Consider the following 18,862-nt stretch of genomic DNA (forward strand, 5'->3'; position numbering starts at 1 on the left):
AAGTATGGATTGACTTTAATAATTAGATTAGCATGCTCCTTCCAACGCTGTTCATCTATTGTGTTTTTCCAAATGCCATTTTACTGAAAATATTCCTGGAAACAGTCATCTATAATTGGATTTGAGGCATTAAAACCCAGATAACACCTAAAAAGTCTTCTCTTTCAGGAAAAAGACTCACCAAGTTCACTATTTCTAGTTCTTTTGGCTTTTTATTTTCTAGTATGCTTTTTTTGTTTGTTTGTTTGTTTTTGGTGGTTTTTTTTTTTTTTTTGTATTTAGAACAAGGTGTACAGGGTCTCACTATGTAGATCAGACTCATAGTGATCATCCTGTTTTCAGCCTTACAAGTGCTGGGATTACAGGCATGTGCCACCACGCCCAGTCTCAGTCGCCATATCAGTGTGCCCCGGGGGCAGGGCCAGCATAGCACACTGAGGATTGAGGATCGAACCCCGGTGCCTGCACCTACCTAAACAGGTGCTTTAGTCCACTGAGCTTTTTGGCAAGCCTGAGAATATTTCTTAAAATTAGCCCCCAAGCAAAAATCATAAAGAAAAATATTGATAGATGTTATTTTCATTAATTTATTTTATTGTCATTAATGTATCTTTTTATTTTATTTTAATTTATTTAATTGTTTATTATGCAATTAACGTGTAAAGTTTCAAGGAAAGAAAGTAAAAAACAATCCGTGATGGGCAAAGACAGAACACATACAAGTGGGAGTGGCATAGAGCACTCCAAGAAACCAGTAAGAAAAATACAAACAATCCATTCGGAAAAATAAACAGTAAGCTGAATAGGCATTTCACAGAAGGAGAAACATGAATAGCTAATATACCTGTAAAAAGATTCTCAAATTCATTAGTAATCAGGGCAATGCAAATGCAAACCAAAATTAGATATCATTTTACACCCACCAGATTGGCAAAAATTTTAAAGTCTGAAAATACACATATTACTGAAGATGAAGAGCAGGAGTTCGCCTGTGCTGTTGATCCGAGTGTAAATTGGCCCCATCCCTCGGAAAAGAAGATCTTGTAAAGAACCTTCACTTACCTTTCCACCTAACCATTCTACTCCTAGATATTTCTCTAGAGAAACACTAGTGCAGGTGTGTGAATGTTCAGAGTGATAATGTTTGTAAGAGGAAAAGGAAAACTTGAAGCATCTCAGATACCCACTGACAGAAGAATGAGTAAATAAAAGGTTATATATTCATAGATGGGTTTTACTATGATACTAAAAACGAATGAACTGTAGTCACAGGCATTAGTGGAGATGAATCTCGCAAACAAAATTCTGAATGAAAAAAAAACTGTGAGAATTTATGCGAAAGAATTCCATTTATGTAAAGATAAAAAACTCATAAAACCAAATCATATTTTGCCCATGGACATATTCATGTGTAGTATAGCTACTGAAGAAAAATAAATGCACAATCAAAAACCTAAAATAATGATTACTTCTTCCAGGGAGATGGGGTAGGAACTTAAGTGTTTGAATTGATTATGTTCTATTTCTTAAGCTTGGTAGTTTATTATTCTACAGACCTATGAACACATTTTTCCATGGTCCTTTATATGCATGAAATATTTTACAATAATAACAAATGTAGATCTGGACAAAAATCAAATGAAAAATGAAAAATCCAAGCCCATAAATGAAAACTTGGTGTTGGCCTCTGTACACACACAGTTCATTCAAGTGCATAAATCTTTATGGCTCTCACTGTGAACTAAATAAAGAATTGGCTGAATCTTGCATAGTCACTGTCCTTTGAAAGACTGGTTGACTATTTGAATAAAGAGAAAAAAAATTGACTCTAAGCTTCATTTTTCATAGGTTAGAAGTATTTTATTATAATGAATCTGTCAATTTAAATTCTATACATAAAGAACACAAGGTTACCCAAAGAGTATTTTCCAGGCTATGTTCTCTGAAACGCCAGATGTTAAAGTTACTATAATCAAATATGCTCAGGAAATGCTAGAAACTATACTTAGAAATTTTACAAGTAAGAACCTAGTCTGGCTGCTGTATTAATTATTTTTTTCTGTTTAAAAGGGGAATAAAAACACTCTGTGAGAGATGGAGTCTGTCCATGTAATGCGAAGAAGTCTAGAAGAAGTAGGCATCAAGTGACATTTCTAGCTCTGACCTCTCTGTCTCATGCTCAGATCTCTTGCCCTTTGCTCAGATCTTGTGTGCTCATGTTCTTCAAAGATCTATGTTCTGGTCTTTTTCTCATCTTGATCTCTATTCCTCCACAATGTCCATAATCTAATTGTATTAAGATCTCTATATCCAGACCTGACTTTTCCAGACTCATATTTTAAGTTCATTTTGGAAATTCCCAAGCTTGATCCAAGAGGCATCTCAAATTTAACACCAGACTCTGTTATCTCATATCCTAAAATAACTTGGCTTCCAGATTCTCCCTTCCCAGTATGGTACCATCATCCCACCAAGTTTTCAAAATAGACACAATTTCAGTCTTATTTGTGTGTGTGTGTGTGTGTGTGTGTGTGTGTGTGTGTGTGTGTCTCCTTGTGGCATCCATTTTGAATTGTTCTGGAATGTTCTGCAGTTTTGTCATCTCTTCTCCCTAATCCTTTTCCACACATTACTCTCCATCTTCATTATATCTCAGTTGGGTTTTCTATCTCATCATTCTATGACATCACTAGTATTTCCCAAGTGTGGTTCATAATACACATACATTATCATGAAACTCTAATCTTTTTAGTTCCTGTTAACACAAAAACATGTTATCTGTCATTTTTCAGCGAGCCTGGTTCTTCATCGCTTGAAATAGGTAATCCAAATTGGGCCAGAGATATAGCTCACAGGGTTAGCACCTGCCTGGCAACTGCAATGTCCTCAGTTCAATTCCCAAAAGCAAAAAAATAAAAAAAAATTTTTAAAAAGTAAAATAGAAGATACAATCCAAACAGTCTTACATAGTAGAAATTTCACACTCTACCTCTGGCCTCATTTCCTACTACTTCACCATCTGTACTCGGTGTTCTGGTTGCATTTGCCTCCTGAGCATCCCTTGGGTGTTTCAGTGTAACTTCTCTGTCCCTTAATCATCTAGTCAAGCTTTTATAAGTAAATGGATGCAAGTAGAGGCTCTACTCATAAGTGAAATAAATCATACCTGCATGTGAAAACACTGCATTATCTCCCTAGTGTAAGAAACTGAAAGAGTAAATAAAATCTGAAAGGTACAATAGATATAGTAAAAGGGAAAGAAACCACTTAAAGGGAAAGAACAATTCGGAAAAGGAAAGGAGAAAGGAAAAAAAGAAGGGAGGAGAAAAGCATGTATGTATATATGCAGGATAGCTAGGATGATTATACTATTAATTTCTATTGTTTTTGCAAAGGGAGCAGTTAATGCTTTAAATGTTTATTTTGGCCAATTTTGCATGCTAATATCTGGTAATCTGAGTAACTACTTTAAAGACAACAAATATGAAATACAACAACCATTGATGAATTCCTATGGTCTTGTTTTTTGAAATTCTGTATTGTTTCCAATGCTTTTTTTTTTTGAGTGTTTTCATAGTTTAATTATTGTGAATTGTGTTGCTATAAACCTGGGCTTGCATGTTAACTGATTCATATACAGGTATCACTATATAAAGCTATTTTAACTTATCAAATTATTCTATGAAATAATACAAGCCCAAGTTTAATAATGAAAAAGAAAACTTAAATGTCTGCTTAATAACAATAAAATATGTCTCCATTGGCACGCACATGTAAGTTGAAATATTATTATGTGTGATCATGACACACAAGCACATGTGACATCACATATAACATCTGAAAGAGAGAGGTTTAAGGTCCAGTTAGCATTGCGCTGTGTCCTCTGCTACACGATGTTCTGCTGTCACTTACTATTTTTTATTCTCTTTAAAATAAAAGAACTAAATCATCAACTCATCATTCCGTCGGGAAAGTTCTGTCTTTGTTCATCTCAAATGCAAACTCATACTCACACTTTAATAACTTGAGTTGAATGTGTGTGTGTGTGTGTGTGTGTGTGTGTGTACGTGTGCGTGTCCATCCTACCTGGGTAGGAAGGGTAGGCCTTTTTCAATTATTTTGACAGAAATTTTGTATTAAAATCACAAACTGATCAAATCTCATGTTTTGTCCACCACACTTTTCCTTTATGATTATTTTTGGAACCTGTGCAATTTTGAGAAGAAGTGACATGGCATTTCTTATCAGAATGACTGCTATGATAAATTAAATAAATAGCCTCTCTATGTAAAATGTTTGCAAGAGAACACTTTTCCACAATCTGGCCCATGAGAAAGAAATTGTTAGAGGGTAACTTTGTCTGGCCAAATAATTGGAGGAAATGCTAAAAAGCATATTCTTTTCTTGTAAATGCATTAGCTCTTTAGCGCATGAAAGAAGCTCAGAAGCTCCGCAGTCGAACAATTCAGTTACTTGGCTGACTTCTTCATCGTAAGCCTTGTCTTCCTCTCCATAGCACACATCTTAGCATCCCTTTGTCTTAGATTCAATCTCACACCCATGGAAAGTGTTATATTAATAGCTCTCCTTATATTAAATCATTCTTGCATTCCTAGAATAGACACTGCTTGGCCATAGAGTATGGCCTGTTAATTCAGTGCTAAAATCAGCTTATAATTGAAGATTTTTGAGTCTATAATTATAAATGTCTCTTTCTGCCTTTTCTGCCTTTTGGATCTTTCTTGGATTCTTATTATCAATGTGATGAGGATTAGTAATGTGAATTGGGAAAGCCTCCATGTTTTTCTGGGCTCTGGAACAATTTATGCATCATGGGAATTATCACAGGATTTTATTTTCTCATTTTGAAATATTTTCTATAAAATAGCCAAGTGAGAAATGAGCCTAAACACAGTGCTAACTGGTTGTCAGTGGGCTTGTAATTAAAGTCCCTTGTTAGCTTTATTTTCTTTACTGATGAAGCTTCAAGTGTCTCCATTTTTCTCGCTACGCGTAAACACGATTGCTCTTTGCTCTAGAGGGTTAACGGTGCAGACAGCCTACTCTGCTTGAAAACAGTAACTCTTTGCTCTTGTCACTCCACTTCACTGTGGAACAGGGAGGCATCGAAGTCAGGTCAGGAAGGCAGAAAACGATGGAATCCCAGGCAGGAGAATCAGACTTCTCCATGGACCTGTTGTACCCAAAGCTGAGGACAAAGGGAGGTGACAAATAAGAAGGCCTGGAGAGGGGAGGAAGGTGCAGAGTGAGGTGCCCAGGAAGGTCTGGGGCCCCAAGAAGAGGGTCAAGGAATATCAACCCTGTTGTGGAAACACATCCTTTGAAGTAGTGTGGAGAGGAAGTGGGGTATTTATGGTCTAAAAGGGAAGAGACAGGTGGGAAGGCCACTTTTGAGACTAATTCTCCTCCGAGTCATAGAGCCAAACTGTCATAGACAAAATACTCCCTGTGTCACCTAAGGAGCATAGACACAAAAACACACAAAGATGTTTACATGCTGTCTTTTCTTTGCAAATGTAGGAATTAACCCTAAAAAGCAAAGGACATTTTCTGTGCTATACCAGGCTCAAAGTAGGCTAATTCCCTGGTACTTGGAGAATAAGTGTGCCGTGTGCGTTGTCACACCACATGTGATGTGCTATCAGCCCCTGGTCTGTCTAACAGCTGTGCTCTTAAATAAGTGGGCATAAGTTACACTGAGACAACAAAATCCTCTTTTTCAGAGTCTAAATATGCATGCACAAAATCACTCTTCAAACAAGAAATATGCTTTGATGCTTTTTGTAATTGGTGTGGTTCTTAGAACTGAAACTAAACTTTCACCTCTTCTTGTCCTGGTACTCTCAAGGTGTAATAAAAGTTTCAGCTATTTCAACATATTAATTTTTAAATATGAACATATTTGAATTTAGAATTTTTTTCCAAATATTCTATTAAGTATTTATTTTCTCTATTTGCTTCTTTGTGTGCTGGAAATCCTAAAAATAAAAATAATCTACTTCTATGTAAAACATAATTGCATGTGAGACAGTTGTTCAGTCAAATATCAAATGTGTTTATTTTGACATTTTGAGACAAAAAGAAGAAACTGCTTATAGTTAGATGTCCTTCAATTGTGCTCTGTAATATGATAGGTGACTGCCACAAATAAGAAAGTTCTATGTTAAAGGAAAATAACAGCGATCAGCAGGAAATTGGTTTCTTTTTTCCATACTTCTCCCCTCTCTTCAAATAAGCATATTTATCCAGGTGAATTTCTGGAAGAAATTAATAATCCATTCATCCACTCAGGAATCTCTCCACTTAATAGTTCTAGATCTAGGGTTAGCACACTTATGAAATGCTGCTGCTTCTCTGGTCTTCTGTAAATTAAAAATCAAAATAGTCAAAAGAAGATTTTTGCGGTGTGTAGCAATGCAAAATCGGATTTTGAATGATTTCAGTACTTTACCAACTTCAGCCTCTTTGAAGTTGCTTGATTATCCCAAAGCTAAAAATCACTCCTAACCTTTGATTAGAGAAAAATCTGATTTTTCTGTTGCATTGCCTTCTTGAAAGAAATGATGTAGGAAAGTGCCATGATGAATTGTAGAGGTTGAATCAAGCGGTATTGATTTTGTGTCTCACCCAGCGTGTAGTTTCTCAGTTCCAACACCTCACCTGGAAATACATACAGGCTGTTTCCACAATAAAGTCACCTATGACCGTGGGGAATTATTGGGCAAGGAGAGGGAGAAACGTATTTCTCTATAGTGATCCTTCAGGGTTTTTCTTTTCGTTTGAAAAATGTTAATTCTTTCCTCACCTTCCACTTTGGGGACTTTAAAAGACATGCTAAGACTGCCAAGGGTCATCTTGGGAGATGGTGATGGCTTCCTGGGGCCAAATTCACCATTGTCACCAGGCCAATCATCTCATCTGTCCCAGTTAGGGGTGACCATAGGTCCCATCAATGTACTGCCATGGTGACAGCCTAAGGCCTAGCCAAGCTGAGGCATTACCAGATAGGAATGAGGACAGCAGGAAGAAAGAACTGACAGGACTCTGTAGTGAACAGGGCATGAAGGATTAGAAAGGGGGCAAAGTCAAGGGTGACACCCATATCCTGGAAGACAATGAGTCTGCCATGAATTAAAGAGATAATGAACTAAAGTAATATAAAATAATTCAGGAGCTGGACTCATCCATTACTGGCCATGTTGCTTGGCAGTATTCCTATTGCCATTGATTCCTGAAATGCACTTTTATTTTTCTTGTGCAGTGTGAAAAACAGCAATTGTGCTTTTAAAAAGTACCTCTTCCACCTCATTCCAAGAATCATCCTGAATTTGTCAGACCTGTTAACAGCATGGTTGTTCTAGAGGACTGCTGCAAACTCAGCCTAAGGTGGATGGCAGCTGGTCTTCTACTTAGGGTTACTCAAAGAAGTGGCAGGCCCAAAGCCATTTAAAATTATTAAGTAGCCTCCAGATGAATACAAACCTTTTTTTTTTTCAGAACTGGGGATTGAACTCAGGCCCTTACACTTGTCAGGGAAGCACTTATTCCACTGAGCTATCTCCCCGGCTCCACAAAGATGCTTTTAAGTTGGACAAAACTTAAGCTTTGTGCTGACAGAGAAATAATAGAACTTTCCTCTGGAAGGCTAGTTAGCAAGTGTCACTCTCAGTCCTTTTGACTATGAAACCAGCTGCCTTAGCAGCAGTGACAGTGCACAGTGACATCAAGAGAGGAGAAGTGAGTTTTTCTTGGATCTGTGGACTGTCCTGAGACTCAGGGCCCTGAGAGTCCTCTGGGTGTGTGCTTCTCAATTCCAGGCCAAAAACAAATGGCACTTCTTGTTTTCTGAGAGTTTGCTTTGCAATGCAGATTTAAAACTCTGAAAAATACTTTTGTTAAGCTGGTATTTCATCTCATGATTTCAAGGATTGAACAAGGAATAAGTCTGTTGACGGTGATGTATCTTGTGCAAGTCCAGCAAGTGATGGAAACACAGCTTCCCAATTTTTGAAACACCATCTTTGTTTTATTCTTTCTATTACATATAAGACGTGACCAGCCTTTCTCTACCATTTATTATGCATTTAAAAATAGCAGATTTCCTCAGTGGACTAAGCGCATACTTTGGCAAGCACAGGGACCAAGGTTTGATCCCTGCATGTTATGCAACCCCACCCTGGGGCTCGCTGAGCTGGTGAAGGAATCCTGACATGGTGGCGCATGCCTGTATTCCCAGTGCAGGAGAGGCTGAAAACAGGAGAATCACTAGTAGTCTGAGCTGCACAGTAAAACCCTGTATCAAATACATAAAGCATATATATATGTATATATATATATAATGTATATTTCAGATTTCAGCTATAATAGATAAAAGTCTGAGCTATGAATGAACTGACTAGGAAAAAGAAAAAAGATTTAAAACTTGATTCCAGAAGTAAATGACAGCAAGAACTGCTTATTAGGAGGCTTCAAGACACTAGGGGCTAACTGCATTTGCATATGGTATATTCTTAGACACATTAGTAAGTCTGCTTCATCCTCAGGAAAAGAAATAATCTTTGGAGAAAACATGTTGGCCAACTTCCACTTTGAACAAGCAACCTTCCAAGAATTATTCTGTGAAATTAGACCAATTGAATATCCACTATGGCACCGTCACTGGCCAGCGTCTCTGTACTGGCTCAATTTCTACTTTGTTTTCAAGTTGGCTAGTTCATTAGTGGCTAGCTTCCCCTGCTAATCTCAGAAGCTAGGACACTACTCTAACTCATGCTAACAGTAACTAGGCTGCTAATAGAATCTTCAAACCTAACTAACTGCCTTTTACAGCAGTGGTTCTCAACTGGAGCTATAACCACCTTGGAAGCCTTTTTAAGAACAATTAATAAATGCAAAGATCCAGACTATACCCCCCAGGATCATGAAATCGGAATCCATTGTCAGTAGCTGCCTAGGGAAGTGGAGTTTGGGAAAGTGTGGCAGGGACTCAGCACCAGTGCCTTGGGGGATTCCACTGTGACTGGCAGGCAGTGGCCAGGGTCAGAGTGGAGGTGGGACCTTGAGTCCTGAACTGATGATTGCTAGAAGGCAGGAAAGGATACTCTTGGGAGGAGGAACAAGACTTAGAGCCCCGGGTTTTCAGGAGTGGGAAAATGGTGGCAAGAGGCTGGGATGTGCATCTCCTACAGCTCAGGCTTGTCTGCAGCGATGGAGAAGGGGCCAGGAGAGCTTCGCTGGTCAGTGCCACTCACCCTCCCCTGCATCCAGTTCATGAGGATTGGCAGAAGCTCCTCCACTCTACTTTCTCATTGTGGGGGAAGGCCCCTGCCCATGCTTTACCTCTAACTCCATAGTTCTTTTCCTCCTGGCACAAGGCATCGCCCTGATGGCTCAGATGAAGTAAAAGGAGGAATAAGGGAATGCAGGGAATATGATAAGAAGATTCTAGAAATAACTGTCTAGTGGCTTTCGGAGATGAGTAGCTCTTCATTCTCATCACTTTCCTCCAACTCCTTTGGTCAGAATCATGAGCATAGAGTGTTAGCAGCAAATGAGAGGAAACATGCCAGGTGGAGGATCTCTTAAGTGGCTTTGCTGAGTCCTTACTTGAATAGTTGGACATGGAGTTTTCTTCTTCTGACATTCTGCAACTGTTACAATGCAGGTAGAGCACGCTTGCATTTTATTCATTTGCTCTTAAGCTCCATTTTCTAAGTCTTCTTCTGTTTTTTTCTTGGCCTTTCTAAGGATGCAGGGCTTCATCTCTATACTCTAGTTCCATCTTCAGGGCATTTCAACTGCTCTCGGTCTCCATAAGCATGTATGTGAAGAAATGCAGAGGAAACCAGTTGAAACTCTGCCTTGTGTTCAAAAGAAGAGAAGTACTGCGCATGCCAGAGACGTGGCCCCTAAGAAGTCCTAGAATTCATTTCTCCTCTTTACATCCTTGAATAGTTCTAATTTTTTTTCCTAACGTAAGTAGAATCAATGCTGTAAATGGCAGAAGATACTAGAGGATTCTAGAGGTTGGGTTTTGGGGCCAGAGTGTGTCCAAAAGGTCACTTTCTTCCAAAGTATTGTAGACCACAGAAGCATAAGATTTCCCACTGATGGTGGCTGGACTAGGCAGCAGCACATTGAACACTGTGACATCACTACCACAGAACAGATCCTTCCCTTGACCAAATAAGGAGCTGTGTTCAACTGGACAATCACATGGACCACAAAGAAAGAATTTACTTCTCTGAAACCCCAGCTTAACAGCCACCTCAAAAACAGGAAGGACTTGGATTAGAACCAAAATTTATAGGTAGAATTTAGTTGGAAAACCATCCCAGCAAGCTGGATGAATACCTGGCTTAGTAGGAGAGAATCCATTAGCTTTGTTTCAAGGAAGATTCTAATGCATTTCACTGTAGGCATTTAGATGGAGACAGCAAGTTCTCTCTTTCAGGATTTTTGGGAACAGGAGCACTAAGCCAGTACCTACTTTGATACATTAATGAGGCCCTATTGTTTGGCAAAGATATTATGCATAATATATTCAATTAATGTCAGCATATTTGGAAAATGATAGGCTTTGAAATCTCTTCTTTAGGTGAGAAACTCTAAAATTTTAAATGCCTGAAGACTCATATGTCAGTTGTTGCTTCTAACCTTTTCTGATTGAATTATCTTCTCTTAGTGAGGCAGATAAAGACAATTTTAATAGATGGAAGAAATGGGGGTATAGCTTAGCTTTTCCTATTGAAAATAAACATTCCCCTCCAAATAATTTATTTCAGGACTTACTGAGCCATGTAACTCAGGCGGAAAGACCACAATAGCTTTGGATAGGCAGGAAGTGGCTGCAAATTCAGTCTCTTTTAGCAAGAGGAAAGTCAGAGCTTCTTTGTATTTTTAAATTTCATTTCTATGTGAGGATGATTGCTTGGGGCTCTAGCTGAGACCTATTTAGTGATGCTCTCGGTGGTAACGCAAAAGACAGAAACAAGGCATAGATCCTCAGTCCTTTTCTTTGGGGTAAAACCACCTCAAATCACTGTCTTAAATCCTTGTTAAAAAGATTATATATTTAGAAGTTATTTTTTAGTGTAAACCTTCATTCCAAAAGAGAACAGACACTCAGAAAACATTTGTGTCAGGAGCAAGTTAGAGTTTGAGCTGTAGCACTGCTAAAGAAAAAGCTTGGTTTATTTCAAGCTCTAGTTGTGTCAGAAAGCTAGGGAAAGTGAGTCACTTCATTCCTTTCCTAAAAGAGCAAAGTGGTAGGGATAAGCTCTTTAATCTGGGTAGTTATACTCCTACCTGATTACAATCTTTGCTTTTTCTAAGTCAAAAGAAAATATATGCAGAAGGAACAGTTGATTGAAGAAGAGTCAGAAGAGAAAGCCAAACTCCTCTTTTAATTACCTTTATCAGTTAGCAAGGGGAGAGGTACCTTTGCCTTAGGTAGAGAAAGATGATTAGCATTCAGAATACTGAAGCCCACATAAATTTAGGCAGGGCATGATTCAAGATGAGTTGAAGGATAAGTTAGAAAGAAGCAACTTTTTTAAACCTAAGTATAAATGTAGAATCAGATCAAAGAGTTTGCTAATAAGAGTAAAGGAATGGTTGGGAATAAACTTTCTAATTATACCTGGAGTACTTGGCAGACTCTGTTCTGCTGGAAAAGATCTGAGACGTCAGCTAATCCAGCCGCAAGTGTTGGTTGGAAGGAACAGACATTTCCCTCCGTAAACAAAAACAAAACGGGAGAATTTATTCAAAGGTTACAGAGACAAAGCATTGGAACAAAGCCAGGCTTCAGGAGTGAGCTGAATGCAGGAACCTCATCTTTATTTCAGGACTTCCTCCTTTATTTCCTTGTAAAGTTGATACATATGTCCATATTCGTGGCATGTAACAATTATCTGAACAGAACCATGAATGAAATTCTTTATTTTTAATTTTTTTGTTTGTTTGTTTTTGGCAGAACCTGGGATTGAACTCAGGCCCTTGCGTTTGCCAGAGAAGCACTTATTCTACTGAGCCATCTCCCCAGCCCCGCATGAATGAGGGCTTTGAAGTGAAGTTACAAGAGCAATTTATAAAAATGGTGATAGCATCTCCGAATTAAAACACACCTAAATATCTATAATTTCCTCTAAAATCGACTTTTATACAATTGCACTTAATGATAGAACATCCTAAGCCTACCTTATTGCACCATCAGAGAAAATGTAGGCTTGGAAGCAGTGACCGGCCCACGGTTGCCCGGAGGTTAATGATAGAGTAAGATGAGATTGAGATCCTTTGAGGGTTTTGCTATAACAAACACATAACATTTTGTACAATACCAATAATGGTAACCAGAAAAGAAGTTATTTAAGAATCTGAGCTCTCTCATGTTAGACTGCCCTTGAGCAGATGTTGTACTTTACACATTAACTTTCATTTATGGAATGGCCTATTAATACTTCTGATAAGATGGGAGTTTGCAAGAATTAACAGAGATAACCATTGTACTCTTATTGATACAACCTCTGATACATGTAAATTTTCTGTAAATGCTGAAAGTTATCATTTAGTCAGCTTTTTGCTGGATCAGAAATAACCCTGACTTAGAAGAATCTTTGTATGTCCTCCTCCTAAGTCTGCAATCAATGATACCTCCACTGAGCGTAGGCTTGGTTTCAATTTTGGTCTTATGTCTGTCCCATGGTGAATCAGCTTTCTTGTCACTGGGATACAAATCCTCATATCCACCACCTAAAGAGGGAAGATATCTTTTAGCTCACATTTTGGAATCAGTCCATAGTCAGCTGGCTTATGGCAAGTGGAAGGGTCTGAGGCAGCAGGAGCGCTTAGTTCACAGCATCTGGTAAACAGAACAGGTGAAAGCACCAAAGAGGAAGCCAATAGGGACTGTATATTAGACCAGGCCTCCATAACCACCCAGACACACCCGTGAACACAATCTACTAATCTGCAGGACATTTCTTAATCCAGTGAAGTTCTAATCAGGATTAATGGTCACACATGGATTTTCTCTATCCAGGACTCAGGCTAAAAACATCTCCCTTGGATGTGTTGCTCTAGTGATGTTAGGGAAGAATATAAGACATAGGAACCATGTGCTGATTCTCAAAATCTCTGGAGGAAACCACCACAGTGTTTGTTTCTGTTCACATTTCATCAGTCACAGCAAGTCGTTGGGCCAGGACCAAAGGCAAGGAGGCAGGAAAGTTACTGTACCCGCATGCCAGCCCTGCTCAAGGAAGGAATGACCAGCACAAACTAGCACAGAAGGAAGGAAAGACAGAAACTTGGGTCATTTAGAATGACCAAAGTTGGCTGTAGAATAACTGGACTACACTGAAATTTGAACCCACACCAGCTATGTCAATATTGCCTTCAGCGTTTGGTGCAATTTAGGAAAACCAGGGACCCATGAAAGAAAATAGAGATATTTAAGGCAGAGCTTGGGTGGTGTGATAGATGCACGATGTCATCTTTCCTCCCAGAAACTTCTCTAGGTGGAGCAGAAGTCACAATGTATAACATATCCAGACCCAAAAGGTGTTTCAAAGGTTTTGTATCCTTAGAGTACCAGTAGAATCTGTTTTCATTTCCATTAATCAAAAAAAAAATCAGTAAATTAAGTGTTTATGCAAAAAGTCCTTCTCTTATAGATGGAACAGGTCAAGAGCCTCCAGGTGTGTGCTGAGGGAGCCTGCTTGGTGGCAAGCAGAAGTTCGATGAGTTTCCTCATGATTTAGAGCTTGCTTTATAATACATATGAGCACTGCGAGGTACATTCATCATCACTCCTTTTTAATTGTTTTTATTCTTAGTCATATGCTGTTTACATTCATCCTCATTGCTGAATTAATGAGGAACCTAATGAGGAAGAGAGAACATAATTCTGCCAGTTTTCTTCTGGATACTTTTCACTAGACCCATAAATTTTGTTCATCTGAAAAAAAAAAAAAAAAGCTGCACTGAGCATCAAGATATCACTAATATTTCAAACCCTAATGTGAGAAAGAAAAATAAGCCATTGCTTCATTTGCATCCTGTCTCTAGTCATTGATCTGTTGCAGAAATAAATACGGATGGCATTTGGGGTCCTTTCCAGATTGGAGGATGGATCTGCAGTAATGTCTGCTTCCATTATTTTCATACCTCAGTACAACTTACTCTCTCCTCTTTTTCCGTGAAGTGTTCCACTTCGCCTTGATCTGTAGCTCAGCCCTTGCCTCCTATGAGGGAAGGAACTCACTTCCGCAATTCCCCATACCTGTGATTCTTGCTTGCCCCTCAATGTTCCCATAGCCCTTTCAGGGAAACTGCCTCCTTGATAGACCCATCTTTGAGCATAGTCTTTGGGTCTGTCTCTGACTTGAGCTGGAGTCGCAAGCAGGGGCAACATGACACACTTATTGTGATGGATGAGATTAATCAGACTTGAAGCTTCTCAGGTTAGAAACTGGAGAAAGCATTTGAGGAAGAGGGAAGGCATACACAACCAAAGAGTCAGAAGACAGAGAGGCTGATGCAGAGGTCTACTCAAGGAGTAATGAGCCAGCCCAAGTGACTAGAGCAGAGAGCTCAGGTAAAGAAGTCCTAAAAACCTAACAGGGTGTTGGAGGGACATACGCTGTTACTGTCTGCTCTGGCTGTCATAAACTACCACAGACTTCATGGCTTAATAGGAGACATTTTCACAGTTCTAGTGAAGTCTATGATCTGGCGAGCAGCATATTAGGCTTCTGAGGATAGGTCCCTTCCTGACTCACAGACGGATGTCTTCTTGCTGTATCTTCATATGGTGGGAAGAGAGCAGCTCTGGTATCTCTTGTCCTCCACAGACGGGAACTAATTCCATAATGAGGGACCCAGTTGCATAACTTCACCTGAAGCTAATGATTTCCCAAGGCCACATCCCTAAATATGACAGCGAGGGCGAGGGCTACAACAAGTGAGGTTTTGTAGGATTCTACAACCACAGTGCTCATCCATATGGAAAGAATGAGGGACTGGTCCTCCATGAGGGAAGTGGTCCACAGACATCTCCATCACCCATCCCTGCCATTCTTGGGGTTTTGTTGTTCATGTAAGAAATTGAGTTGAATTCTAGAAACCAACATTTCCAACTGAAAGGGTGTTGAAGCCGAAGGGCAAGAATGAAATAACCTTTTAATTTCTGAGATGAATGAGCAAACTAATTTTTGTGAGGGGTATCTTCTATTCGTACAGCAGCCATAAATCATACCTTTGGGAGCTGCACCATTTTACTTTTAAATGTACATTTTGAAAAGAACACAATCATTTCTTATTATGCCTCTTTTGTACAATTACATTGCATTCATCGCTCGTCAGAGGGTCCTGTTGATTCTATGGCAGGAAAACAATTTGTTTTATTCCCAGTCCAAGTGCCTACTGATTAGCCCTGGTATTGTACCTTAACTGATCAGTATAGCAGTACAGTGTTCTTCCAGATTTAGCTCTAGTCTATCTTTAATTATTTCCCAGGATTGTTTATCTCTCACTTTTTACATTCTCTTAGGAATTGCCATGAATTGCATGAAGTTTTTATCCATTTTAAACTTATTTGTCCATTTGCAAATGATTCAAGTCAAGGTTGAGAATCCTGTTGTCTGATTTGGAGAAAGTTGTTGCAACTAAAAAAAATATTGCTAGGCATACCCCATGAACAGATAGTACAGATATACAGTATTAATATAATGGGCAAACTCCAGAACATTTCTGTAGCTCCAGAGTATCAAGTGATATACAAAAATATATGACTTGGGGACAGCTGAAATTGTTTCCACACGTTGCGTTCTGCTTCCATTAGACTGGTTCATAATATTAGATTGAATCCCAGTGTGCTACTGATAACCATCAGCTATTTTTTTTTCCTGCAGGGTCTCTTTGTTTAAATGTGCTCTCTCATTTGCCGTGTGCTTTTTTTTCTTAAATAGGGGAAAGAACACTTTTAATTGAATAATCTGTATTGTTCCAGGTATACCTTCTTCCTGGGAAGGTTTCTGCAAACTTACTTTGCTATTTCTATTTACCCTGCCAGTGTTGTATATTGATGAGAGAGTTAAGGTCCAATAATGTTAAAACAGGACATGAAATATTGATTAATTCTTTTTTAAAATTCCTTCTTTACTCCTGAGTATAGCAGATTTCAAAAGTTGCTGCCAATACTGTGCTCTCCAATAAACCTCCGTTATTGGGAGGGTCTTGATCCCCTTCAGGCTTTGATAAATGCTTATTATGCTTTTGAAATGTTAGATTCATGTGCCACTGGCTTGGATTTCATTGGTTCGTGGAAAAAATAAGCAACAGCAGAACTGAGACTGCAAAGTTTGAGTCAAAGGCACCCAAAGAGTGGCATGAAGGCAGGCAGCACAGAGACTGAAGCCCCGAGTCCCTTGGTCCCCTCACTCTGGCATTTCCCTTCTTACCCCATTGCCCAAAGGCAGGACTTGGGTCTAGCCCAAGGAATTTACTGAATCCTAGGAATGTGTTAAAAGGTAGGATAATGGCTCTGTACTGGTAGAATGGGAAGGGCTTCAGCTAGATTTGGAAGACAGGAGAAAGTAGTATGATGCTGGGCTGGATGAGCAATGGGCAAGGGACAGAGAGCAGGCAAAGCAGGAGCTGTAGATAAAGAGAACCTGAACTTTCACGGTCAGGTTTGCCCTGTAGCTAGTTGTCCAAAACCAGAAGGAGGCTTGGGAGTCAAAAAATCCACCATCCTCTTAGGACCTAGGTGACTCAGACCAAAGGGGACTTGGAAAAATGTGAAAAAGAAGTGCATAGAGCAGCCACCCATCACCCCAAAGAATTAACTCACTGGAAATGTCAATAGTGCCGAGGCTGAGAAACCCTGAACTAGAGACAGGGCTATTATTTTGCCCATCAAAGTATAAGCTTCTCAAGTTCAAAACCCACATAATTGAAGTAATTGTGTTGAGTAATTAGCAGAGCACCCTGTGAATAAATAATGTATTCAGCATAATCCCATTTTCTTTTGAAGAGTAGCCATTTCAGATCACTGAGCAACTTCCCTGAAATTATGCAAAGGGAAAATGTCATTCATAGAAGGTTCCAGCTTGCAAGGTAGCCAGAGAGAAGAGCTTCACAATTGGTTTCCAGAAATAAGACCCCAAAAAAAATATATGCTCACAGTCAGGAATGCAGACAAAGGAAGTAGGCTGACTTCCAAACTACTGAGAGTGGTCAAAAATAAGAATAGTTTGATGTCATAACCTCCAGAGATGAGGAATAAGGGTAAATATCAAGGGATATTTAACTCATCTTTTATCCATAATAAATTAGATATTTTAAGTGATAGGGCTTCGGGCATGTGCTACATCAAGCTGTTGACAGCATCTTTTTTACAAGAGCTGGGCAAGTAAATCTAAGTAGTTTTCGAGTTGCAACTGGCTTGGTTACCAAGGACCAGTGGGATGCAGCGCCTGGCCAGCGGAAACAAACAATTGCGAACATCCGGGTAACACTCCTGCCTTTATTGTCCCCCGCACAGCTCGTTATTCTATTGCATTAATTTAAACGTTCCTATTTTACTGAATTAGGGACTTACATTCTCCTTATCATCCCTATGGGAATCTTAATTGTTTATTTGTGGATGACGATAATTGTTTTTATCGATCCCCAAATGTAGAAGGTGTAAAGAATGCTATAGCTGGTGGCCAGCTGGTGCACAGCGCCATGTGTTTGAACCACAAATTAGAAGACAAGACAGCCCTGGAAGAGACTCTTTTCAAGAATTCTTCACGGCATTTGATAGGTATCACTAGTTCTCTCCAAACTGAAAAGCGTCAACAATTTCTTGTACATTGGTTCATCTTTTTGTTGTTTCTATTGCACCTTAAAAGCTCCGCTTGGATATAATTTATACTCATTGTTAGCATACTCAGGAGCCACACTGGAGAGGTTAGAAAGGGGCACAACCACAAACTACCCAGAGCCTGTGCCATTCAGGCCAGCGTGCTCCATTTGGAAAAAGTCCTGCATTCATTCAAAGTGCCGGTATTAAAATGCAAGCATCATCAGGGACATTGGCTCTGAATATCTGGAGCAAGTAAGCTGCACTGAAAACTCCAGGGGCCAGGGAGATGGCTCAGCAGAACAAGCGCTTCCCTGGCAAGTACAAGGGCCTAAGTTACGCAAAAAAAAATAAATAAATAAAATATAAAAAAAAAGAAAAGAAAGAAAAGAAAAGAAAAGAAAAAAAGAAAAGAAAAGAAAAGAAAAAAGAAAGCTCCAGCATGTGTGGTAGGTAGGAAACTTCATGTCATTTCTCATCCCAAATATATCCCAGGCACTGGGGGAAATCAATGCGACCATCCAATTAAGTGCTGGTTTTAGGACAGGACACGTGGGTAGTGTGAGCCCCCCCCCCCACCAAATCAAATGCAACACGAGTTATTGGGAGACCATTTGAGCTAGTTACTACGGCAGGCTCTTGTCTGTCTGGAAACAGAAGGAAGGAGATTAGGTCTAAGAGAAATCACCTATCATAAGTGTAAAGAGGTCCGTAGTAGGGGGTGTCTTAGTCGCTCTTCTCATTGTTGATACACGGTACCCAGCGCCTTCAGCCTGAAGGAGGGATTGTTTACTTTGGCTTGCGCTTATTTTTTTTTTCCAAAATGTTATCGATAAACAGCAATGAGACAGTTTCAAATCAAATGGGAAGTACAGTTTCAACAAAAAACACATTGCATATATTCTTCTTAGTGGTTAATTGCTGTACAAGATGCGGACTTGAGATCCTATTTACAAACACCATTAGAACAAATCATTCTATTCATTAAGA

The 18,862-nt window shown here is 39.3% G+C and overlaps 1 protein-coding gene across 3 annotated transcripts in view; it reads left to right on the forward strand.

Moving 5' to 3' along the window:
- Positions 1–18,862, forward strand: part of St6galnac3 (ST6 N-acetylgalactosaminide alpha-2,6-sialyltransferase 3) — a 553,279-nt gene that overhangs the window by 518,394 nt on the left and 16,023 nt on the right. Inside the window, exon 4 of one of the 3 annotated variants that reach the window (XM_023703267.1) lies at positions 927–1,456. The exons of the other annotated variants lie outside the window; for them this stretch is intronic. Coding sequence (XP_023559035.1) covers positions 927–1,047 — 121 coding nt within the window. The 3' untranslated portion in view covers positions 1,048–1,456. Of the gene's footprint in view, positions 1–926; positions 1,457–18,862 lie in introns of those variants that run through there. 3 annotated transcript variants of the gene reach the window in all.

This window comes from Octodon degus, unplaced genomic scaffold (assembly GCF_000260255.1).
Source record: "Octodon degus isolate 3935 unplaced genomic scaffold, OctDeg1.0 scaffold00167, whole genome shotgun sequence".
Taxonomy (NCBI): domain Eukaryota; kingdom Metazoa; phylum Chordata; class Mammalia; order Rodentia; family Octodontidae; genus Octodon; species Octodon degus.